A 24,382-nucleotide genomic window follows, 5' to 3' on the forward strand; every position below is an offset into this window, starting at 1 on the left:
CACACTTTTTGTAACCCATTTTTTCACCCCGTGCCAATTGTCTAAGTAATCCTGGGCGCTACACTCCTTCTGCCAGCCTAGGGAGAGCCTAGAGCCGAGCTTATGCCTCCTTTCTTCAATGCATGAGAGCTAGCAAGCCGCTTCTTTTCACCTGACAGGGGGGAGTTTCCCTGGTTAGACGTAGCTCGTGGAAGGAACACTGTTAGAGCCATTTGATGTCTGTCTTTTCCTTTCTATGACGTCACTGCGTCTGCGGGGCGCGGTCAAGTTCAAGGTGTGTCTGGATACTTAGGCCAGGCTGCAATCAAGCGCAGGCGGTTGCTTGTGGCAGAGGCACACAGTTTTAGACTGTGTTTGAGAGAACGGTTGGGCTATTATTCCCGTGCATTTAAGTTTACGTTTTATTTTATGTTTTGTATGCTGACAGTGACGGTGAATAAACCTTTTTTGAACTAAGTGGACAGTTTGGAATTAAGTTCTTGAGCACACGTCGAAACTTCTTTTTAGCCTGGCAACCATGTAGTGCCTTATAAGTATAGGATTTATTGACACTACATTTAGGTCTAAAACTGCCTCAGTTCAGGGTGATTTGTTTATTGGGAACAAATCACATCAGCGAGGCTCGTTGGGAACGCGCACGGACAGGCCGTGTGTGTTTGTTGTGGAGTGGAGTGGACGGAGGCGACGGAGCCACGGCGGAGACGGGGACCCACGGCGGACGATCAGCGGGCGGTCAGCTGCGAGGTGCGGTTCTGTGAGCGATCGCCACCCGGAGCTATAGGAGCGAACCGGGGACATCCGACAGACGACACCGCACGCCAGCAGCAGCCAGCCCAGCGGAGAGCGCGACTGGACCGGACCGCACGTCGGGTGCACACCATCTCCGACCTACACCACCATCTCGTACGCTGACGGACGTCAGTGTGTTGGTTAGTACGATTAGCGGCGCAGCGCCGATAAAGCAATGGCCATTGTAAAAATGTGTGCACACTAACCTAAACAAACCCAATGCATTGGTAACAAGCGCCTTAAAAAAGACTTTGCGCGTTAAGGCGTATTGTTTGGACAAGACTGTATTGCGGGTGGAGCACGGAGCATTGACTTTATTTATTTATTATGGAGAAAGGGGAGGCGCAAACTTGCGCTGATGAAGAGGTTGAACTTGAGGTTGGTGGGGATGGGGCTTTGGGGAAACGCACGGTAAAAATGACACCCAAAGCGTTGTTGGACAAAATTGATGGTTTGGAGAAGGAGCGAAAGGCTAAACTGAATAAACTTTTAAAAGTTAAGGAAGACATCATTGCCTTGTTTAAACAGCGAAATGCAAACAAGGCAAATGATGCATTTCGCACATTTATGGGTTTATATGGTGAAGCCAAAAAGGTTCAGGGTACTTTAATGGGTTTGCTGCCTGAGGATGAAGCAAAGAAACACCAAACATGGTATGATGCAAAAATGTTGAATTTTGATGGGTTTATCGAGGCAGTGAATGAAGGCAGGTTCACATGCAAGGTACAAGGTTCCCCTGATGATGATGATGAAGGTGATTTTGATGATGATGATGATGACAATGGTGATGATGAGCATGATGAGGTTGATAATGAGGGTTTTGTTGCCGCCGGCAAAGGTGAAAATGCTAATGAGTGTTTTGTTGCCACCAATGACGGTGAAAATGTTGAGGTTGTTATTGAGCCCCATGACAGCATTTCAAATGTTCCGTCCGTTGCTACATACAAAGTTCATTCAAAACACCATAAATCCACCACTTCAAGGTCGAGCAAAAGATCATCCACCTCATCTGCACGCATAAAGGCAGAGGCGGAAAGGGCCGCACTAGTGGCTCGTGCTGCTGCACTAAAGGAGGTGCATGCAGTGGAGGAACAGGCTGAGGCTCTGAGGAGAACACAGGATGAAGAGACTGAGGCTCCTAGGAGGAGAAAGGAGCAGCTGGAGCTGAACGCTCAAATAGCAGCCTCTGATGCTAAAATAACAGTCTTCCAGGAAGCCAGTAGCAGTGTTACTGGCAGGAAATCTGATGGCATGGAGTCCTATTTTAGGAAAGGTGCTAAACCTAAAACCGTACCTACTCTTGGTGTACAGCAGTCCTCACAACAGCTTCAGCCACCGCTAACGTCTGTCACTTCTGAGCATCACAAAGGAAAGGATGCAGCTCATAAGGATCGTTTCAACTCTCGACAAAATAAATCAACATTTGGCACATCTACTTGGGGGCCTGTGGAAAGGCAAAAAAGGCAAAAATTACCCCATGCAGCTCTATCATCATCTCCAAACAACAATCAACCATCAGGAGATCTTTTTCAAAGTCAAAATGAAATGATGGCACTCCTTGTGCAAACACAAGCCTCTCACTTCCTACCACGCAGGCAAATCCCAGAGTTTGATGGTGATCCCTTAAAGTTTCGTTCATTCATAAAGGCCTTCGAGCATTGTGTGGAGGCTAAAACCAGTGACCGGGGTGACTGCTTGTATTACCTTGAGCAGTTTACTAGGGGACAGCCAAGGGACCTGGTACGCAGTTGCCTTCATGTTCCCCCTGCGAGAGGTTACATTCTGGCTAAAGACCTACTCGAGGAGCACTTTGGAAATCCAATAAAAGTAACAGCAGCTTACATGGACAAAATCATGGCTTGGCCAAATGTCAAGGCAGAGGATGCGAAAGGTCTTCAAGCCTACGCACTGTACTTGCGACAATGTTCTAATGCCATGGAGGAGCTACAGTATTTGGAGGAGCTAAACGTGCCGGCTAACATGAAAGCTCTCATACAGAAACTCCCATACAAGCTCAGGGAGCAGTGGAGAGGCAAGGCATTCGACATTATTGACAAGCAAAGACGAAGAGCTTGTTTCAGAGACATTGTGAAATTTATCGAACAACAGGTCAGGATCACTTCCGATCCTGTCTTTGGTGACATCCAAGACACTCCTCTGGTAAAAGGAGGAATCAAAACCAAGCCTCAACCTCAAATAAAATCTCAGTTCAAAAGAAATAGTTTTGCAACTCATGTGGCAGTTAATGACGACGAGTCAAAGTCTTAGCCACACCAGAATACGTTTCAGAGCAAGAGTATCTCCTACAGAAAGACAATCCCTGGAACCTGCTTGTATTGCACACGTGGACATGCTGTGGAGCAATGTCCTCAACTGGGGAAGAAGGCACACAGAGAGAAGCTGGACTTTCTAAGGGAGAAGGGCCTGTGTTTTGGGTGCCTGTGCACAGGGCACATAAGCAAGTACTGCGACAGGCGCATTACTTGTTCGCACTGCAACAAAACACATCCCAGTGTGCTACATATTGAGAGGAAGGAAATGGGGAGCCTTGGAGGTACCGAAGTGCCCAAAGTAAAAGCAGAGAGTTTCACTACATCATCAACTTGTGGCCATACAGGGGCTGGCAACAACGGCATACTCCCCATCTTGCCCGTACAAGTTAAGTGCTCCAAGGGCAGCAAGGTGGTCCAGACTTATGCTTTTCTGGATCCAGGAAGCACAGGTACTTTCTGTTCCGAACAGCTGGTGAATAAGTTAAACATAGAAGGCCGGAGAGCGAAGATCCATTTGCGCACCATGGCTCATAGCAAGACCGTGCCGAGCTGCATTATTAGTGGCCTGGAGATCTCAGAGCTGACTGGCAATCAGTTCTTTGAGCTTCCTGATGTATTCACCCAAAGGGAAATGCCTGTGTCTATTGACAATCTGATCAGTGAAGAGGAGCTGGATAAGTGGCCTTACCTCCAAGGTATCCAGATCCCTCGAATAGCAGCTACTGTGGACCTGTTAATTGGTACCAATGCCTCCAAGTTAATGGAACCGTGGGAGGTGATTAACAGCCATGGGGATGGACCGTATGCTGTCAGAACCCTACTGGGATGGGTAATCAATGGTCCATTGCAGAATAAAATGCAAAGTGGGAGTGGCTGCCCCACAGCTACTGTCAATCGCACAGTTGTAAACAGGTTGGAGGAACTGCTTATTAACCAGTACAATCATGATTTCAATGAGAGGACATCTACAGACGAAGAGGAGATGTCAAGAGAGGAAAGGAAGTATATGGAACTTGTGGAGAGCTCTGTTCAGCTACAAGATGGGCATTATCAAATGAAGTTGCCTTTCAAGTCAGAAGACATTACCTTGCCAAATAACCTCTGCGTTGCCAAGCAACGTATTCGTGGCCTGGAAAGGAAACTGCAGAGGAATAAAGAGTTTCACAGTGAGTACACAAGTTTTCTCACTGATGTCATCAACAAAGGTTATGCTGAACAAGTGCCACACCATCAGTTGGAACCACAGGAGGGAAGGGTGTGGTATATACCCCACCATGGTGTGTACCACCCTAGGAAGGGCAAGCTACGGGTGGTGTTTGACTGTGGAGCGGAGTTCAAAGGGGTCTCACTCAACAGTCAACTTCTGCAAGGCCCAAACCTAACCAACTCCTTGGTAGGAGTTCTTCTACGGTTCAGACAGGAGTTTGTGGCAGTAATGGCAGACATAGAGGCTATGTTCCACCAAGTCAAAGTGGCAGAGGAGCACAGGGATTTCTTGAGATTCCTGTGGTGGCCTGAAGGGGACCTAAGGCAGAATCTTGTAGAGCATCGCATGACCGTCCATTTGTTTGGAGCAGTATCGTCACCCAGCTGCGCATGCTTTGCTCTTAGAAAGACTGCTGAGGACAACAAGCACAGCTTTCCAGTAGAAGTGACGGACACCATTAACAGAAACTTCTACATGGATGACCTTCTGAAAAGCCTGCCCTCTGACGAGGATGCTGTCCTCTTGATTACGGAACTCATGTCTGTCTGCCAGAAAGGAGGTTTCAATCTTACAAAATGGATCAGTAACAGCAGGAGGGTGCTCCAAGGCATTCCAGAAGAACACAAATCGAAAAACCTGCATGAACTGGATCTGGACAGAGATAAGCTGCCAATGGAGAGAGCTTTAGGTCTTCAGTGGTGCATTGAGACCGACACCTTTACTTTCAAGCTGAAGGTCAAGGAGAAGCCCCACACCAAGCGTGGCATGCTATCCATCATCAGTTCTGTCTATGATCCGTTAGGATTCCTCGCACCACTCATACTCCCTGCCAAGCTGTTGTTGCAGGAGTTATGCCGACAGAAGTGTGATTGGGACGACTCAATACCTCAAGCCTTCCAGCACAAGTGGAACAGGTGGCTAGCAGATCTTGAGAATGTGGCAGATTTCAAGATCTGTCGTTGCTTGCAGCCCAAGGATTTCGGAGGTATTGCAACTGCTCAATTGCACCACTTCTCCGATGCTAGTGAAAGCGCTTATGGTACCGTCACCTACCTCAGAATGGAGAACGAGGAAAAAGCAGTTCATGTTGCTTTCCTGTTTGGAAAAGCCAGAGTGGCACCACTGAAGCCTGTTACCATACCCCGCCTAGAACTCACAGCCGCCGTTGTTGCTGTCAGAGTGGATAAAATGCTTCAGACAGAGCTACAGCTTCCACTGAGGAAATACGTCTTTTGGACAGATAGCACATCAGTCCTAAAGTACATTAAAAATGAAGACAAGAGGTTCCAAACGTTTGTTGCAAACAGGGTAACAACTATACGGGACCACTCGGATGTGTCACAGTGGCGATACATCCCCACATCACAAAACCCTGCCGACGATGCTTCTAGAGGATTGAAGGCAGAAGACCTGGTCAAACAGAAATGGATTGGGAGCCCAACGTTTCTATGGCAGCCTAAGGAAAGGTGGCCAGAAGCTCCCGTGGATGTCTACATCACTGCTGACGACCCAGAGGTTAAGCGAAATCTCTTGGTGAATGCAACCGTTGTTGATGCTGTAAACGCTACTCACCAACTGATAGCCTATTACTCTGACTGGCAGAGATTAAAGGTTGCAGTTGCCTGGATCCTTAAACTAAAGGAGGTCCTACTAATCTTGAGTAGGAAAAGAAAACAGCTACAGCTTGTAAGCACTGGTGGTAATGGATCACCCGTATTGGACGTGCATAAGGAAATGCAAGCTGTGAGAGCTTCCTTAGGATGCCAGAAGGTGTCGCTTGACAATCTCTCAGAAGCGGAGGAATCTATCGTTTCCTTTTGTCAGCAAGAGAGATTTCAGCCAGAAATAACTGCATTAAACTGTGGAAAAGCAGTGCAGAGGAGCAGCACCATCTACAAGCTAGATCCAATCTTAGATGGAGGTCTTCTGAGAGTTGGGGGGCGACTGAACAGAGCGGCAATGCCAGAAGAGTTAAAGCACCCCCTCATCTTATCTAAAGATCAACACATCTCGAGCCTTATCCTCCGGCATTTCCACGAACGACTGGGTCATGCAGGAAGGAACCATGTACTTTCTACTGTAAGGAAAAAGTATTGGATTACAAACGCCAATTCTGCAGTGAGGAAGATCACCACAAGGTGCAGATTCTGCAGACGTTACAGAGGAAAAATCGGGGAACAAAAGATGGCAGATTTGCCCACAGAGAGAGTTGTTCCAGATCTCCCTCCGTTCACTAACGTTGGTATAGATTACTTTGGGCCCATCGACGTGAAAAGAGGTCGAAGCATTGTAAAGCGTTATGGAGTAATCTTCACTTGCATGACAAGTAGAGCCGTTCATCTGGAAGTGGCTTACTCCCTCGATACAAGCTCTTGTATCAACGCTCTCCGAAGATTCATCTGCAGGAGAGGACAAGTCTCTCACATAAGATCGGACAACGGTACCAACTTCGTGGGAACAGAAAGAGAGCTAAGAGAGGCCTTAGCTTATTTTGATCAAACCCTCATCGAAAGATCTCTAGCACAAAAAGGAGTCAAATGGAGTTTCAACCCACCGGCTGGATCTCATTTCGGTGGCGTATGGGAACGCATCATCAGAATGATCAGAAAGATCTTATGTTCTGTGCTTCGCCAGCAAACACTGGACGATGAAGGCTTTCAAACGGTGTTGTGCGAGGTTGAAGCTATGCTGAATGATCGCCCCATCACCAGACCCTCTGATGACCCAAATGACCTAGAGGCTTTGACGCCAAATCACCTACTCCTAATGAAAGGAAAACCAGTTCTTCCACCAGGACTGTTTGACAAGGGAGATCAATATGCAAAGAGAAGATGGAGACAGAACCAATATATCGCCGATCTCTTTTGGAAGCGATGGGTGCACGAGTATACCGCTACTGCAAGAACGACAAAAATGGAGGAAAAAAGGTGTTTTATGCCTGGAGATATCGTTGCAGTGGTGGATTCTTCAGCACCAAGAGGATCTTGGTTGCTTGGAAGAATACTGCAAACCTTTCCCGATAAGAAGGGTCTCGTACGTTCAGTTCGTCTTCAAACCAAGACAAATGTAATTGAAAGACCTATAACTAAAATCTGCCTTTTGTGTGAAGGTACAGATTAAACCTATTGTTTGTGTGAGTTTTGGGTTTTCGCAATAATTAATATTGCCTGAGTATTATTGCCAGAAAGGTTTTTGTATTTTGATTTCGTTTATGGCTCTTTTGTGGAATATTGTTTTAATTGCTCTGTTTTTTCCACCAGTAGCAATTAGGGGCTGGTGTGTTAGAGCCATTTGATGTCTGTCTTTTCCTTTCTATGACGTCACTGCGTCTGCGGGGCGCGGTCAAGTTCAAGGTGTGTCTGGATACTTAGGCCAGGCTGCAATCAAGCGCAGGCGGTTGCTTGTGGCAGAGGCACACAGTTTTAGACTGTGTTTGAGAGAACGGTTGGGCTATTATTCCCGTGCATTTAAGTTTACGTTTTATTTTATGTTTTGTATGCTGACAGTGACGGTGAATAAACCTTTTTTGAACTAAGTGGACAGTTTGGAATTAAGTTCTTGAGCACACGTCGAAACTTCTTTTTAGCCTGGCAACCATGTAGTGCCTTATAAGTATAGGACTTATTGACACTACAAACACGTTATTCCAACCAGTTCCTTTCCCTCCATCAGGCACCCCGGCTGACCAGGGGGAGGCAGTATAGAGACCAGGATTACTTTTCACTATTTTTAAATGTTTTTGAAAATACATTTTAAAAATGCCTAATGACATTGTCATAAGGGACATGGTGTTGTGCAAGTTAGGGCCCTCAGTCTTAAAGGGACAGTACTGCACCAGTGCAAAAGTTAGTATGGAGTCCTGTCTGATCTGAAATTATTATTGATTGATTTGATTGGTTCAGTTTCTGCCATATTGCATTTACCTGTCCATGCTTCAAATGACTTGTTTAAAATTGTTGAAACCTGGAACCTTTTTTTATCTATGGTTAAATATAACAAATTAATTATTGTAATATACATAATATATATGTTCTGTAGTGTTTTACACATGACCAACAGGCAATGGATTTGAGAAGTATATTGTGAGAGAAATGTATGCGCTGCACCACTGGCAACGGTACTCCCTAGACAGGGCCAGGAGGAGACTTGCAGTTCTCTGTATTGCAAAATATTGTTGTTATTCACTTATACTATAAATGGCTATAAACTATATACAGTATATGGTACAACAGTTTTTTTTTCTAGAATTCTGCAGTTTTGATATGATTGAATGTAATCTTGCTGTGTTTCATTACACCCAATGGGAGGCACAATTTCTGTTATTCTACAGTTATACTTACTTAAATATTGGATAACTGAGGGGAGAAAATTAACGTATTTTAATGAATTGACAGTATTTTTACAATTAATGGAATGGCTATGATCAATTAATGGAATGGCTATGATCACTATTAAGTTGTATTACATTATTAGAGTGTTATGTGGTATTACATTAAAGCCTATGCAAAGCACTATAGCACACACACTCACACACACACACACACACACACACACACACACACACACACACACACACACACACACACACACACACACACACACACACACACACACACACACACATGCAAGATGTTTCATTATTATGCTATAATGTATAATATGGTTATCAGGAAGGTGAAACATCAGCTATGATGTCTTAACATTCATATATTTAGGATGTTTGGAAGAATTTAGTCTGCAGGCACAATTCAGAATCAACTTTAGTGTCACATGTTCACATCACATGATTACAGACGTTAAGGACAATTACAATTATACAACCTCTGGAGTTACAGGAAGAGTTCAAATATAGAAAGAATATAGAAGAAAGGAACACAGAGCAAGTACAAACTAAACTAAACAAAACAGGAAGGAGCAAGTATATGCATCTTCAGAAGTATATACATTTAATATACCAATGGAGCCAGGTCAGCTTTTATAACTTGTTGTGGCCATACATCTTAGCACACAATAATATGAAACCTCATGATTAGTTAAGACCATTTTTGGTCAGCCTGACCCAGTGCAATTCATCCATTACAATCAATCAGTAGAGGTTAAGTAAGTGTCTTGTCAGGGACACTTTGACACATTGCTGAGGCCTGAAATCAGACCTCTGGCTTCCCAGTCAGGCTCTCTAACCATTCAGCTATGGCCGCCCCAATGTGTACAATGACATGACTATAATAGAGATAAACAGGGATTACATTATTGATCATTAAATGACATGTATTATTTTGATTAACTGCTGCACTCCTAGATGGATGTTCTCTTGTCTACAGCATTGGTTCTCAAAGTGGGGTCCTGGGACCCCCAGGGGTCCTTGGAGGTGTATACAATCATTTTAACCACTCAAAACATAATTTTATAGTTTGGCTATTCAAAAATAGCAGATATACACTATGAGCTTGTAGATCTGCTATTTTTGAAAAATCGTGAAAACTTGTCCAAATCTTTGAATATATATATTTTAAAGTGAACATTTGTAACTCAAACCTTTGCTTCTGGGTTAAGGTTAGTATATTATAATATTTTGAGATGGGGGTCCGTGGCCAAATACATATAATTCTGGGGGTCCTTGACATGAAAAAGTTTGAAAACCACTTGTCTACAGGTCTGGAAGGTCACATTGTACTGAAACTATATGAACAACAGTACCCGAGACCAACAGTAGGGGGCAGCAATATGCCAACTGGCGTCTAGACAAAGTGGTCGTCAGAAGAAGAACATACCCACAATGCAGTAGTGAAAACAACACCACCCTCCCCCTCCCCTCTCCCTGGCTGACATCATGTGGATGTGTATTTGTGTATTTTCTTCATTAAAGTAAATAAATGCTTTACATGTTTGAAAGTTCACTGTTATTGGCAAAGATGATTTTAAAGAAACCCCAAAAAATCCCACCACAAACTCACACGTATTATTCAGTCTTATCTTCTGCTAGATATGCTCCTGTTTCTGCTCAACATTGTAACAGGTCCTTTTATTTATAAGGTATATATTTTACCACTATAGACTATAATGTGTTTAGCATGAATGTTTAGCAAAATGTCATGATTCCCAAATCATACCCCATCAACCAAGACAGTTAATAATGGAAAATGATATTATTGAGCATTGAAACACATTTTATTACATTTTTGAAATGTCCATAATGATTTCAGTAGGCCTACCACATTCACATATAGAATCTCAGTTTATCAGTTTTTAGAACATCTTATGGGGACAGAGCATAGAGTTAAAATCTAATATAATAATACAATATAATATAAGGGACAGACAGAGCCCTCTATGTCTCGTCCGTCAGACTGTGTAGATGGACTCTTCAGATATCTTCCCAGATCTCGCGAGAGTGTGTTGCTAGGATAGAGAAAGGTGGATAACAAAGTAGATTTTCTCCTAATTTGTGTCAACAAAAAAATACATTTTAGTATGAAAATCGTGCATATTGTGTGTCTTGTGACGATCGGGTCCACTATTTAGTTCAGTGACCATGGAGCTAAAGAATGGTTCAGAAGCTGTGTTCACGTTGACTCTTCCATTGGAATCAATAGACTCCAACTTGCTTCCTGTCTCCTAAAAAGGTGTCCACCTACGTCACGCAGAAACGGGAAGTAAACCGGAGAATGCAACTCTTGCTATTTTCCTCTTGGGTTGAACCCAAGAGGAAAATAGCAAGAGGCGCATTCTCCGGTTTACTTCCCGTTTCTCCTATTTTCTGCGTGACGTAGGTGGACACCTTTTTAGGAGACAGGAAGCAAGTTGGAGTCTATTGATTCCAATGGAAGAGTCAACGTGAACACAGCGTCTGAACCATTCTTTAGCTCCATGGTCACTGAACTAAATAGTGGACCCGATCGTCACAAGACACACGATATGCACGATTTTCATACTAAAATGGCTTTTTTTTTGTTGACACAAATTAGGAGAAAATCTACTTTGTTATCCACCTTTCTCTATCCTAGCAACACACTCTCGCGAGATCTGGGAAGATATCTGAAGAGTCCATCTGCAGTCTGACGGACGAGACATAGGGCTCTGTCTGTCCCTTATATTATATTGTATTATTATATTAGATTTTAACTATGCTCTGTCCCCATAAGATGTTCTAAAAACTGATAAACTGAGATTCTATATGTGAATGTGGTAGGCCTACTGAAATCATTATGGACATTTCAAAAATTAAATAAAATGTGTGTTTCAATGCTCAATAATATCATTTTCCATTATTAACTGTCTTGGTTGATGGGGTATGATTTGGTAATCATGACATTTTGCTAAACATTCATGCTAAACACATTATAGTCTATAGTGGTAAAATATATACCTTATAAATAAAAGGACCTGTTACAATGTTGAGCAGAAACAGGAGCATATCTAGCAGAAGATAAGACTGAATAATACGTGTGAGTTTGTGGTGGGATTTTTTGGGGTTTCTTTAAAATCATCTTTGCCAATAACAGTGCACTTTCAAACATGTAAAGCATTTATTTACTTTAATGAAGAAAATACACAAATACACATCCACATGATGTTGTCAGCCAGGGAGAGGGGAGGGGGAGGGTGGTGGGATGGTCGGGGGAGAAGACAACCACGCCTACTTAGGAGACCATTTGTAGGATTTGTGTACTACTTCGCCTCTAGTGGCTCCAATGGAGAATGTGTATCTTTCTATATTAACAATCTTTGGTTGAACCAAGCCCCCAGAACCCAGTGGTTGCATTGAAGCGAAATGGACATGCTGGCCATTCGTAGGTACTGCAGCTTAAACGGACGGGGCCACTGCACAATGTACGAGCGAAAACTGTTTCGAGTTTCGACCAATGGGCTCGACTCACGAGCTTGCGCACAAGCTTGCGCACGGGGCCGCGCACCTCTGTGACGTAAAACGCGTCACTTCTGTGACGCAGAACGTATCACAGTGGCCCCAAATAGGCTACGCCCATCACACTTTCCAACCCGGAAGAAGGGCGCTGGGTGAGCAAGTGGATGGGAGGGGATTTTGGGTGCCCTCTCTATTATTTTTAACTCTATGTTGTTGATACTTTAAAATACCATAGTAGATTTTATGTAAGATACAAAGAAAAGTAAAACGTGTCGTTTCTAAACAGTGTCGTCGTTAAGCAGCAGGAGGACGTTTGTTAGCAGCTCAACCACTGAAACACAGCAGGTAAAGATCAACTCATTCATGTTGGGTTTCATCTATTTATAACATTTAAGATGAACGGATCACGTCTTGTTTAATCTTTGTCTTTATTAACATCATTTAAGTTGAAATATAAATCTAATTAGTCTTAGCTGTTAGGTTGTTAAGAAGTGATCATTAACACAAACAGAGTCATCAGTATATGCCTTACCGAGTCTTACCGATCACCCCCCCCCCCCCCCCCCCCGATTGCCCTGGAATGTCACCAGTAAAGCCCGTACTTCTCCAAACATGTACAAATGCAACATATAAGGTGATTACCCGCTTGCCCCTAATGTTAACTCGGTGTCCGGCGTGTTTTTGCAATGTATTAGTCCATATTCTTTAACAAAGAAGTGTTTTAATCCCGTTTGTGGACGATTCTGTCGGAAGTTATCAATGGGCGTTAGTGAGGGGGCGCATCCGGTGAAAGCCGGAATTACACTCGATGAAAACTAAGTAAACGAGGAGGAAAAATGGCGTTCGGCCACAAACTGTATTAAAACAATTCTTTGTTAAAGAATATGGACTAATATATTGCACAAACAGGCCGAACACTGAGTTAACATTTGGGGCAACTGGGTAAGCACCTTATAATTTGCAGTTGTACATGTTTGGAGAAGTACAGGCTTTAAAGCTTAAATTCCAGGTTAATCTGAGGGGGTGGTAGCTAAAACTCTCGTAGAGATTAAAAAAAAAAGTAAAAATCGATAAAATACATAATTTTGAGTCTTTATCTAAGGCTATACTCCATAGCTGCAGCAGCAGCAGCAGCAAGACATTGATATACATTGTTTTGTAGCATGTTGTTGTTGACGTCACTATTATCATTGTAACCCTATAGTTACATCAGTGTTTTATAGCATTACTGTTGTTAATCTCCATAATAAGCAATGAGGTGCTATGTAGGGCGGTCTGAATTAAGTAAGTTATAGCCACCTAGGGAATTGCACCCCAAGAATTAGGTATTTTAGTAATCTAATTGAGGTAAACAACCTGAGACAAAGTATTCCTCACACAGTTTGTTGCAATCAATTAAATAAAGCAGATACGTGGGTTGTAACAAAAATACAAAGCTTTATTAATTAATTAACAATAAAATATCATCAAAATCAAAGATTGTATGCAGTGGGATGAACGTATACATTACCACTATTGATGAACATTGCAATACACTGTAGCCTACATTCATATGGGCCAATGCTGGGGGGAGGGAGGCAGGCTGACCGCCCAGGGCAGCGGCACCCCAATAAACCACAGCATGCCAAAAACTAAAATAAACAGCAACACAAGGGGGGTTACCACTACCACTGGAGCGGCCGTCATCCCAACTTGAGTCCCCAGCACCAGGCCTAAAAACGGGAACAGTAGCCTACATTAGTGAAGACCCAGATAATACATTAAAACACAATTCACATTTGGACAGTGTCAGACTGGGGATTTCACGCAACATAATTTCATAAATAATCCAAAACGAGGGCTGTCGATCAGTGGTGATATACACACAAATATGCAAAGCAGCAGCTTTGAGTTTCCTCCTCACCAAGCCCTGGAAACATAAGCAGCAGTGTGTTAGCCTACTATTAAATAGTGCTTTAAATCAATGACGCAACAGGAGAGAGAGAGAGATTTAAATATACCGCGTCAAGACAAAACGCATAGTTGCACACAATTCAATTCAATTCAATCTTTATTTCAGACCCAAGGCGATCCATATCACAAAATAAAAAAACACCACACAAAATATAACAATAAAAGAAAAAGAAATACAATAAAAAGAATTCCACCATGTTCAGTTTCGAACATACAGACAAGTGCGCCAATGGTTCCACAGTCTAGAGGAGAACCTGACAGAACTACGTAACGGGTTATTATGACAGAAATGATGTCATTTACTGACTCAGATGCCCTACACATAAATCTATACATAAGATTGCGTAGCACAGCAGGGCAGGTGGGTACCCCAACACTAACAAACATCTGGCTTGCACTGGAGCTTCTTGGAGCTCTCAGCAGCAGCCGCATACAGTCATTATAAGCCACTGTGAGTCGTCTGATGCTGCCTTGCTTGTAGCGACACCACAGGTGTGCAGTATACAGAGGTGTACAAAAAGATTTAAAGAGTGAAATCTTCACCGGTACTGAGCACATGCTAAATTTGCGACACAGCATGTTCCCTTGAGCATACAGCTTCCGACGCTGTCTATATATGTCCTTGTCATCAGAGAGGTCATTTGATATTATATGGCCCAAATATTTAATCTCACAGCAGACACTAAGGGCAGTGCCTGAGAGATAGAAGTCAGGAAAAGTTGACTGTCTGTCTTCTCTGCTTCGGACAAACATTTTTTTCTTACTCTTTTTAGCATTGTACTTTATGTCAAAATCAACACCATACTGTGAGCATGCCCTCAGAAGCTGTTGAAGACCAGCACTATAAGGACTGAAGATGACCAGGTCATCCGCATACATAAGGTGATTAATTAGCGAATTTCCAACCCTACACCCTGTATCACATGCGTTTAAAATCAAAGATAAATCATCCATATAAACGTTGAAGAGAAAAGGGGACAAAATCCCCCCCTGGCGTACCCCATTGTTCACACGAAAGGGAGCAGAGGTTGACCTCCCCCATTTCACTCGCATCGTCAGGTGAGCATACCAGAAGACCAGGATTCTGACTAGAAAACTAGGGACCCCTCTTTGTGACAATTTTAAAAATAATTTCTCATGATTAATGCGGTCAAACGCACGTGACGCATCAATAAAACACATAAACATTGTAGAATTTTGCCTATTATATTTATCTAAAATGTCTTTAAGTGCAAAAATACACATATCAGTGCCATGCTTACGTTTGAAGCCAAATTGGTTGTCAATAGACTTGATGTGTTTCTCAAGTCTACTCAGAATAATTGTCTCCATCATTTTGGACAGCACGCTGGCTAGGGCTATAGGCCTATAGTTGTCTGAGCTGTTTAGCTTCCCCACTTTGTCTTTAATGACCGGCACTAACACAACAGAGAGCATAGAATCAGGTAAAAACCCGTGAACAAAGAAACCTGTAAAACACATTGCAATTACAGGACACAGTTTCTTACTGGCAAATTTGAGATGTTCAGCTGTTATATTGTCCAGCCCACAGGCCTTATTATCACCAAGCTTCAGAATAGCTTCATGGACCTCACCAGGAGTGACAATCACTTCATCATTGAAATCTACCTGATCCACTACAAACAGGTTACTTTTCACACAGTTAAACAGTTCAAAATACTGATTCTGCCATAATTGTGAGATTGCTTCAGACCCACTCACACCATCTATGTTTGATGGGAGACATGTTTTGCAATTATTCATATTTTTGATCTCCTTCCAGAAGTCATTTACATTATTCTTATGCAACTTTCTTGCTAGAGAATCTGACCTCATAGAGTTTTCATTTCTTTTTATAAAGCGAAGAGCATATTTAAAATCAGCATTAGTGCGTTTTTTCTTTTCAAACAGAGGTCCATGTCTACCTTTGCCTAACTCAGCCCACATTTTAAAAGCATTTCTAGCCTCTGCATGAAGCTCTTCAACATGGTCATTCCACCCTGGCTTAGCATTAAAAACTTTTGCCCTGTGCTTATAGAGAGGCCTGCTGGATATACACAGAGACTCCACAATAGCTTCATACAGGGAACATAATATATCAGTGTTGTGGGTTCTTGCAGTTCATATCCCGACACATGACAACATCTTTTGTAATTTCAATATTACCCAGTAAGGCATCAGAATGCTTCAAGTATTTATCCAGATCTTTTTTGGTTAATTTCGACCAATCTATTTTCCCAGCACTCATGCTGTTATCCACAGGCAACAACACAGGTAAGTTGCCTGTTTTTAACACCACACGAAAGGGTATGTGGTCTGTGGTAGCCAAATCATAAACAATGTCTATTGTATCAATCGAGTCGTGAGCATCCACTGTACAGAGGCAGTGATCAAGCCAGGACGTCGTGTGCCAAGCCTCGCTGATATAGGTATAACTATTCTCTGGTAGACAAACCTTGCTAGATAAAATCAATTCACTGTCTGCACAGAAATCCATTAAATGTTTACCAAATAACGATTTAACATCAGTTACATCTGCATTCATGTCACCGACCACATATATGCAGGTGGAAGGGTTGTCCTGAATAAAAGACATGATGAATGCCAATCTACTGAGATATTTATCCTCATTTTGATAGCACTCATATGGTGTGTAAACATTCAAAATTATTATCTTTTTACCGTGACAGCACAGCTCTATCCCAATAGCCCAGTTAACTCCCAATCTAATGACATTAACCGACTGGTCATATATTTTTATTCCACAGAGTGGCAACTCCACCTGGAATCCTCCCTCGTACCACTTTAGAACACAGGTCGTGGTGGATTCCCCCGCACTGTGAAAGTCCTTATGGATAGAGTTAATACCTTCCAGGTCTTGTTTAGCCAAGAATGTCTCCTGGACACACAAAATGTCACATCCCTCTAACAGTTTGTCCACAACAATACGGCGTGATTTATCGGTTTCACTGTGGCCAATACGCAGCCCTCGCGCATTGTAGGACACAACACAGATGTTCATGTTCATGTTCATGTTCATGTTCATAGAGAGATTAGTTTGTCACGGTGACTATTCCGTCGCAGACTGGCTCTCAAGCAGAGCTGCGGGTATCACAGACTAAAATGACATAAAAACAACCGGTCAAGTTCACGACCATAACATATAACTGAAAGCCCAACAGGCCATCTTTGTTTGAGGAAGTTGCACGTCAGTGAGGACACACACACGCCGGTGACAAGCGTGGTAACGGCACTGAAGCCCAACGGGCCAGCTTTAGAACTTGGTCAGTGAGGACACGCACACAAATGAGGAGACAGCTACCAAGGGCAGAGTGTGTACTGCTTATGTACTGCAGGTAATTAGCCCACTGATTAGTGGGAGGAAGATGGGCCATGGGCAGAGTGGGAGACAACGCCCATCCTGCTACACTAACGTATCTTTAAACCAGTAGGATCTTTACGCTGTCCACAGTAATGTTAATGTGATTGTCAAGTGAAGTTAGAGCTCCATGTCTTCATGCACCAGACATTGAATCCTTACCAACTAAACATTTGTCATGCTGTTGTGTGTCAGACCTAGAATGACCATCCAGGTAATGCATGGCATTAAATAGTTTCTCTGTCTTGTTCCTGGGCTGCAAATTGACAGTTTAGCTCCAAACCCATTAACTATGTACACACTGTAGTAATATAACTTTCAAGTACTATCAGACATATTCACTAAGGATGGCAAAGCACGCAGAAGGGCAAGTTTTAACAAGTTTATTTCCCCCAAAGTGTCAAGTGTACCCACCCTGACTCTTTTAGGATCCAGTGAAGAGCCACGGTGAGAGAGAGAATGAATGTTTGTTTGATGGTTTTCTGTTTGTCCATAAGACCTTACAAGTGTGCACCATTGATAGGCCATGTCCAAACAGTGAAAGTGTGTGGTCACACTGTCACAAACCATGTTGTACTTGTTCATCCCATTATCAAATTAAAAGTTCTAAAAATAAAAGAAGAAAAAAAGGCTGATCTAGCTCACAATGTGTCTCATCGTGATGCATCATTATTCAATACCTTGTAGATCTGCTATTGTCAGATCACCTACGTACTGTATATGGGCAGGTTTAAACTGGTTACACTGATTTTGATGGCATTTTGCAGGGGGGACCCCCCCAGAACCCTCTCAAGGACCCAGCTGGGGTCCCCGGAAGTCAGTTTGACAACCACTGTTCTAGACCCTTTTGTAAACAACTGTGCAGAGCAACGGGCTGTCCTTTCATGAGGAGGGGGTTGGGGGGACTAGGATAGGTGGGTGGTCATATAGGAGGAGGTGGAGGGAATGGGTCAGGTGGGTGGTGCTGAGGTGGTGCTACCCCTAGACTAGGGGGCAGAAAGAGCCTTCTATTGGACAGTTACGTCAACTAGGCTAGTTGACGTAACTGTCCAATAGAAGGCTCTGGTCAGCATATGGGCATATAGGGGCATATACTGATGACATGCAGCAATCTCTACAGTATGGGCATAAAAGGGACAAGGACTGACAGATACAGAGAGCCACAGATCCGACCGCTATGCCCCTATATGGTCATGTGCATATATGGGACAGACCGTCTTCAAACTCGGCGCGCGCAGCAGCAAGGACTCGAGGGAGTGTGGTTTCCGCCGTCGAGTTCTTCAGATATCCAGTTGTCCAGGGGAAAAGAACCATGGAACCCCATCTTTAAAGTCCTTATTCAATTCCTTCATTTCAGGCCAGTGTGTGGAGAACAGACTGCATGTGAAGATGAACTCTCCAGAATCAGCCAGGGCTATCTCTATTAAACAGGAACCTGAAGACCACCCACACCTCGGTACGTTTCATGTGCTCGCTCTTTCTTGAATGTTTTTATTTAATTTTTTTCTGTTCTGTTGTAGGGCTGTCACTATATCTAATTTTACTGAGAAATAATCATGACAAAATATATCATGACAATGATAATATCCTGATGATTAAACAAATTGCTCATTCTGTCTGGTTGCAGAAACATAAAAAACAGATTGGCTACTTTCACCTTATTCGCTTTAGACCATTATTTGCATCGTAGGAGTCCATATTTTGTCACATTCTTCCTTGTGTAATCTTAAATTATGAATGATTTCTTGCATAATATATGAATCCTACAATCTTTGCACCCAAAATTCATATGTTAGAGAGTTGGGCTTAGGCCATATTGCCTTTTACCTTTTGCAAATATTACTGTTATTCTTGACACCACTAGGTCTCCAGTTTTAAAGGTTCTATGACATTCATTTTCACTTTTTTAATTTTTTTATGTTTTTTTGGGGGTTCTATGACCTCAATTACACCCAAAAAATCTGAACTTTGAACATTCAGTGGATTTTCTGTGGTCTGGGGTTTTCTGAATAATTAGGCTGAAAAGTAATCTGAGCTTGGCCCTTCGGCAGTGAGGTCACAGCCGATTAATACCGCCCACTCTCCTCCTCGCCCCTCCCCTCCCCTATCCTTTCCTTTGGGGGGGGGGCGGAGCAGAGGCAGGCAAAATCCCTCACCAGCGACACCCGCAGGCAAAGATTTCTTTTTTCATTGCAGTTGAAAAGGCTTTAGAAATGTGAGAGAAAAACACCTGCCATGGATCAATGGAGTGGAATTTTTTGTTAAAACTTTCTATACACGTTTGAAGGACCATGACAAAGACTTAATGTGTGGTAAAACTGAACGTCATGAAACCTTTAAAGTCCTTATTCAATTCCTTCATTTCAGACCAGTGTGTGGAGTCCAGACTGCAGGTGAAGATGAACTCTCCAGACTCAGCCAGGGACATTTCTATTAAGCAGGAGGAACCTGAAGACCACCCACTCAGTAAGTTTCATGTGCTTTTTATTTCTGTCATTTTGTTCTGTTCTGTTGTAGAACTGCAACAATATCAAATTTTCACTGCACAATAACCATTGCAAAAATGTCTTGACACTGACAATAATAAACCATAACGAAATACCATAACCAAAAGCCACATCTCTTTTGCGTAAATGCAACACTAATAGAAAAACTGCACCTTATAACACATTGTATATAGTACATTCTATCAGAAGTGGAAGAATACTTCCTTGATCAGCGTGCAGAAAATTGGCGCTTATCGTCAAAACGGTTTGTGAGATTCGTCCCGGACACACAGACAGACAGATTCGCAGATTCACAGACCTATTTCTAGACGTACAGAGCCAGGGACGTGCTGGCCACTGGGAAATTCGGGAAAATTCAAGAACGGCCGCGCCAATTTTATTTTTATTGAAAAATGTTTTTGCTCCCGTTTTAGGATTATTACGGTAATTTCCGGGTCGCGCGGCCCAATTATTAGTTACGTTACTGTTTGGGCTGGGACGTTTTTCAGCAGTGGCGTAATTTACATAGGGTTGCTGGGTTAAACCCCCCCCCGTTGACAAAACGGTGGGCCGGTTCGGACCAAAATCCCAGGGCTGAATTTTGGTCCCAGCACGCCCCTGTACAGAGCCACACCATAAAAACTATTTTACATAGATTTTAAACTACAACCCAACTTTCACCTGACATTTCAAGCTTTCATGTGTGGAGATGTTTCTGTTTCATGATGTCATGCACTTAACGGCATGAGATGTGATTGGTCTACTTTTGAGGGGAAATACATGCTGTACATACATAAAGACAAACCCTGTTCTATACGAAACTCATTAGCGTTTTCTATGAATAGAAGAACGTGTATTGCATCTATTACTTTGGAGTGCCGCTTTTTCCACTTTGGTGGTATTTTTTTTAATGTACCTGTTCTATATGGCTTGGCCTATGGCCAAATGTCCTCTTTTGGGAACCAATAACACAGCAAAGACAACACACAAGCCCTTGTAGACGCACAGTCAGAAACTGAGCCATTTTGGGAGTTTCTGTATACCTGAGAGTGTACAAAATTGAACCAAATGGTCCCTTACATGTCCATTTGGTTCAATTTGTACACTCCAGAGTTAAATTAACGCTGGAGGGGTCCCTGTGTACATTTTATATCTGCAGTATGTGTACAAATTGTGTCCCTGGGCAGTAGACTACATCTGGGTTAGGGTTAGGATGGAAACATGGCGGATGGAAATGTTTATTTACACTTCAGGAATCCAGTGTTTACTATCATGTTATTTTTCTGCTCCTAGACATCCTGCACATGGTTGTGTGTAAAGAGGAGGATTCTCCTGAACAGGAGAGGAGCCCCAGTCTGCTCCAGGAGGAACCAGAGCCTCCGCACATTAAAGAGGAACAGGAGGAGATACTTCAAAGACCAGAGAAGCCTGATGGGTCAATGTTGACATTACTAGCAGTGAAAATTGAAGTTGATGAAGACATCTCTTCACCACACTGCTCTGAAGTTGAAGTTGAGCTTGAATCTGACACTGAAGTCACTGAAGACAGTGATGATTGGGAGGAGACCAGTGGAGGTCAGTCAGTGTTAAACACAGGGACAGGAACTACATGTGTTGGAAAACTGGGAGTTGGTATGACGACTAAATTGGGGAATAAAAGATTTTAAAAAACATTAAATCAGAAATATTAACCAGGAAGCCGTAGTGCTCCTAAACAATTGACTTGTTTGATGATGGAAGCTATGTATTTGTACTCACCATTTCTCTCTCTCTCTCTCTCTCTCTTTCTCTTTCTCTTTCTATCTCTCTCTGAAGTGAGGTCCCAGTCTTCTTTAAAGGCACACCAGCGTATCCACACTGGAGAAAAACCTTTCCACTGTAAACATTGTAACAAGAGTTTCAGTCAGTCGTGTTATCTGAAGAAACACCAGCGTATCCACACTGGAGAAAAACCTTACCACTGTAAACATTGTGACAAGAGTTTCAGTCGGTCAGAGCACCTGAAGATACACCAGCGTGTCCACACTGGAGAAAAACCTTTCCACTGTAAATATTGCGACAAGAGTTTCATTCAGTCAATTGGACTGAAGAACCATCAGCGTATCCACACTGGAGAAAAACCTTTCCACTGTAAATATTGCGACAAGAGTTTCATTCAGTCATCTGGACTGAAGACACATCAGCATATCCACACAGGAGAAAAACCTTTCCACTGTGAACTTTGCGACAAGCGTTTCATTCATTCATCTGATCTAAAGAAACACCAGCGTGTCCACACTGGAGAAAAACCTTTCCACTGTAAACTTTGCAACACGAGTTTCATTCAGTCATCTGGACTGAAGACACATCAGCGTATCCACACTGGAGAAAAACCTTTCCACTGTAAATATTGCGACAAGAGTTTCATTCAGTCATCTGGACTGAAGATCCATCAGCGTATCCACACTGGAGAAAAACCTTACCAGTGTGAACATTGCAACATGAGTTTCATTCAGTCGGGTGACCTGAAGAGACACCAGCGTATCCACACAGGAGAAAAACCTTTCCACTCTTGACACATTGTTAACAGTTTGAGAAGAGTTTCAGTCAGTTAAGTGTTCTGAAAAGACATCAGTGCATTCACACCAAAAGGGGAAAAAAGAAAAAACGTTCCAATATAAATTACCTCACTGGGAGGATCAAATTAAACAGCTGTATGTTGTTAGGGAGTTGGATAGAGGCAAAAATATTAATATTTATACTGCTCCTGTCAACAGAAGTTTTCATTAGGACTCAGCTGTCATCAGTGTGTTATAACAGTAACTTTTACCTAGGCATTGTAAATTATTTTGGTGTTATTACTATAAATGACCATGTAAACCATATCAATTGTATAAGGTAGAACTGTTTTACTAGAATGTTACAGTTTTTATATTATGATGTAGATGATGTCATTTGCACGCACTGCAGACTCTAAGGGCCCTATTTTGCCTAATCTTAATAGGCATTTTTTATTACTAGAGTTGTCGGTCCCATTTATGCATTTCACCATATATGGGCATAGCATCTGGACAACCAGATCCTATATGCCTATGGGCGGATCGGGTTTATTTATGGTTAAGTCTGAGTCATAGTGACATATATATATATATATATATATATATATAATATGCTTTTCGGGTTGGTTTGTGGTATGCGAGTATCAGGTTTGTTTGTGGTTGAGTCAGAGTGACGAGGCCGGAGTCCGGCAGCCCACCCTCCTTTAGACACTTATAACATAGTATTTAAAAAAACATTTAAGTGTCTTTTGGTAGCTGCGGACATCTTTGAGGGGTAAAAACCAGGTTGACTTAACATTGCCCAATGCCACGCCCAATGCCTCGCCCCCGCAGGCTGATTTGCCCCTTCTGCTGGTGAGGACACGTTGGCACGCTTAATAGTCCTGTCTGATCTGAAATTACTTCTGATTGATTTGATTGGTTCAGTTTCTGCCTGTTTTTATTGCATTTACCTGTCCATGCTTCAAATGACTGTTTAAAATTGTTGAAACCTGGAACCTTATTTTAATCTACGATGAAATATAATTAATGAATTATTGATATATTAAGCATAATATGTTCTGTAGTGTTTTACACATGACCAACAGACAATGGATTTGAGAATAATTGAAGAAATGTATGCGCTGCACCACTGGCAACGGTACCCCCTAAACAGGGCCAGGAGGAATTTGGATGGGACAAGTACATTAAAGAAGTACTTGTAGGAAAAAGAAAAACCTTAATGTCAGACTTGCAGTTCTCTGTATTGCAAATTATTGTTGTTATTCACTTATACTATAAATGGCCATAAACTATATACAGTATATGGTACAGTTTTTTCTAGAATTCTGCAGTTTTGATATGATTGAATGTAATCTTGCTGTGTTTCATAACACCCGATGGGAGGCACAATTTCAGTTATTTTACTTATTAAATATTGGATAACTGAGGGGAGAAAATTCACGTATTTTAATGAATTATGACAGTATTTTTACAATTAATGGAATGGCTATGATCACTATTAAGTTGTATTACATTATTAGAGTGTTATGTGGCATTACATTAAGGTCCTTGGTATTCAATGATTCATATAAACAATATTTCTGCTAAAAAAAATAACTTGTGATGTTCTTACTGTGTCACAGTCTGAATATACCATACAGTTTGAATGTATCATACAAATAGTGATATATTTATGTTGTTCTTTTTTACAAATATTTATCTTGCAACATGGTATGTTTGTATATGTTGTATCCTGCATTTCTAGGATTCGTGATCCTGTGCAGCATAATGTGCACTGATGAAAGCTGTGATGAATGTAGGGCTGCAACTATCCATGATTTTCTTCAAGATTATTCTTTCCAGATTCAACCAAAAATGAAGAATATATTTTATTTTTATTTAACGAATCAAT

At 42.2% G+C, this 24,382-nt stretch overlaps 2 protein-coding genes across 2 annotated transcripts in view; both read left to right on the forward strand.

Moving 5' to 3' along the window:
• The window catches only part of LOC308090122 (uncharacterized protein), a gene marked incomplete at both ends in the record, with an annotated part of 102,253 nt that overhangs the window by 65,381 nt on the left and 12,490 nt on the right, over nucleotides 1-24,382 (forward strand). The window lies entirely within an intron of this gene.
• On the forward strand, nucleotides 12,316-23,147 carry LOC308090579 (uncharacterized protein). The gene is made up of 5 exons (XM_080435806.1): nucleotides 12,316-12,478; nucleotides 18,823-18,921; nucleotides 19,833-19,931; nucleotides 21,245-21,526; nucleotides 21,767-23,147. Exons 2-5 carry the CDS (start codon nucleotides 18,855-18,857, stop codon nucleotides 22,504-22,506), a joined length of 1,188 nt encoding a protein of 395 aa, XP_080291932.1. The 5' UTR covers nucleotides 12,316-12,478; nucleotides 18,823-18,854; the 3' UTR covers nucleotides 22,507-23,147.

Source organism: Gymnoscopelus braueri (genome assembly GCF_963280865.1).
Source record: "Gymnoscopelus braueri genome assembly, chromosome: 8".
NCBI lineage: Eukaryota > Metazoa > Chordata > Actinopteri > Myctophiformes > Myctophidae > Gymnoscopelus > Gymnoscopelus braueri.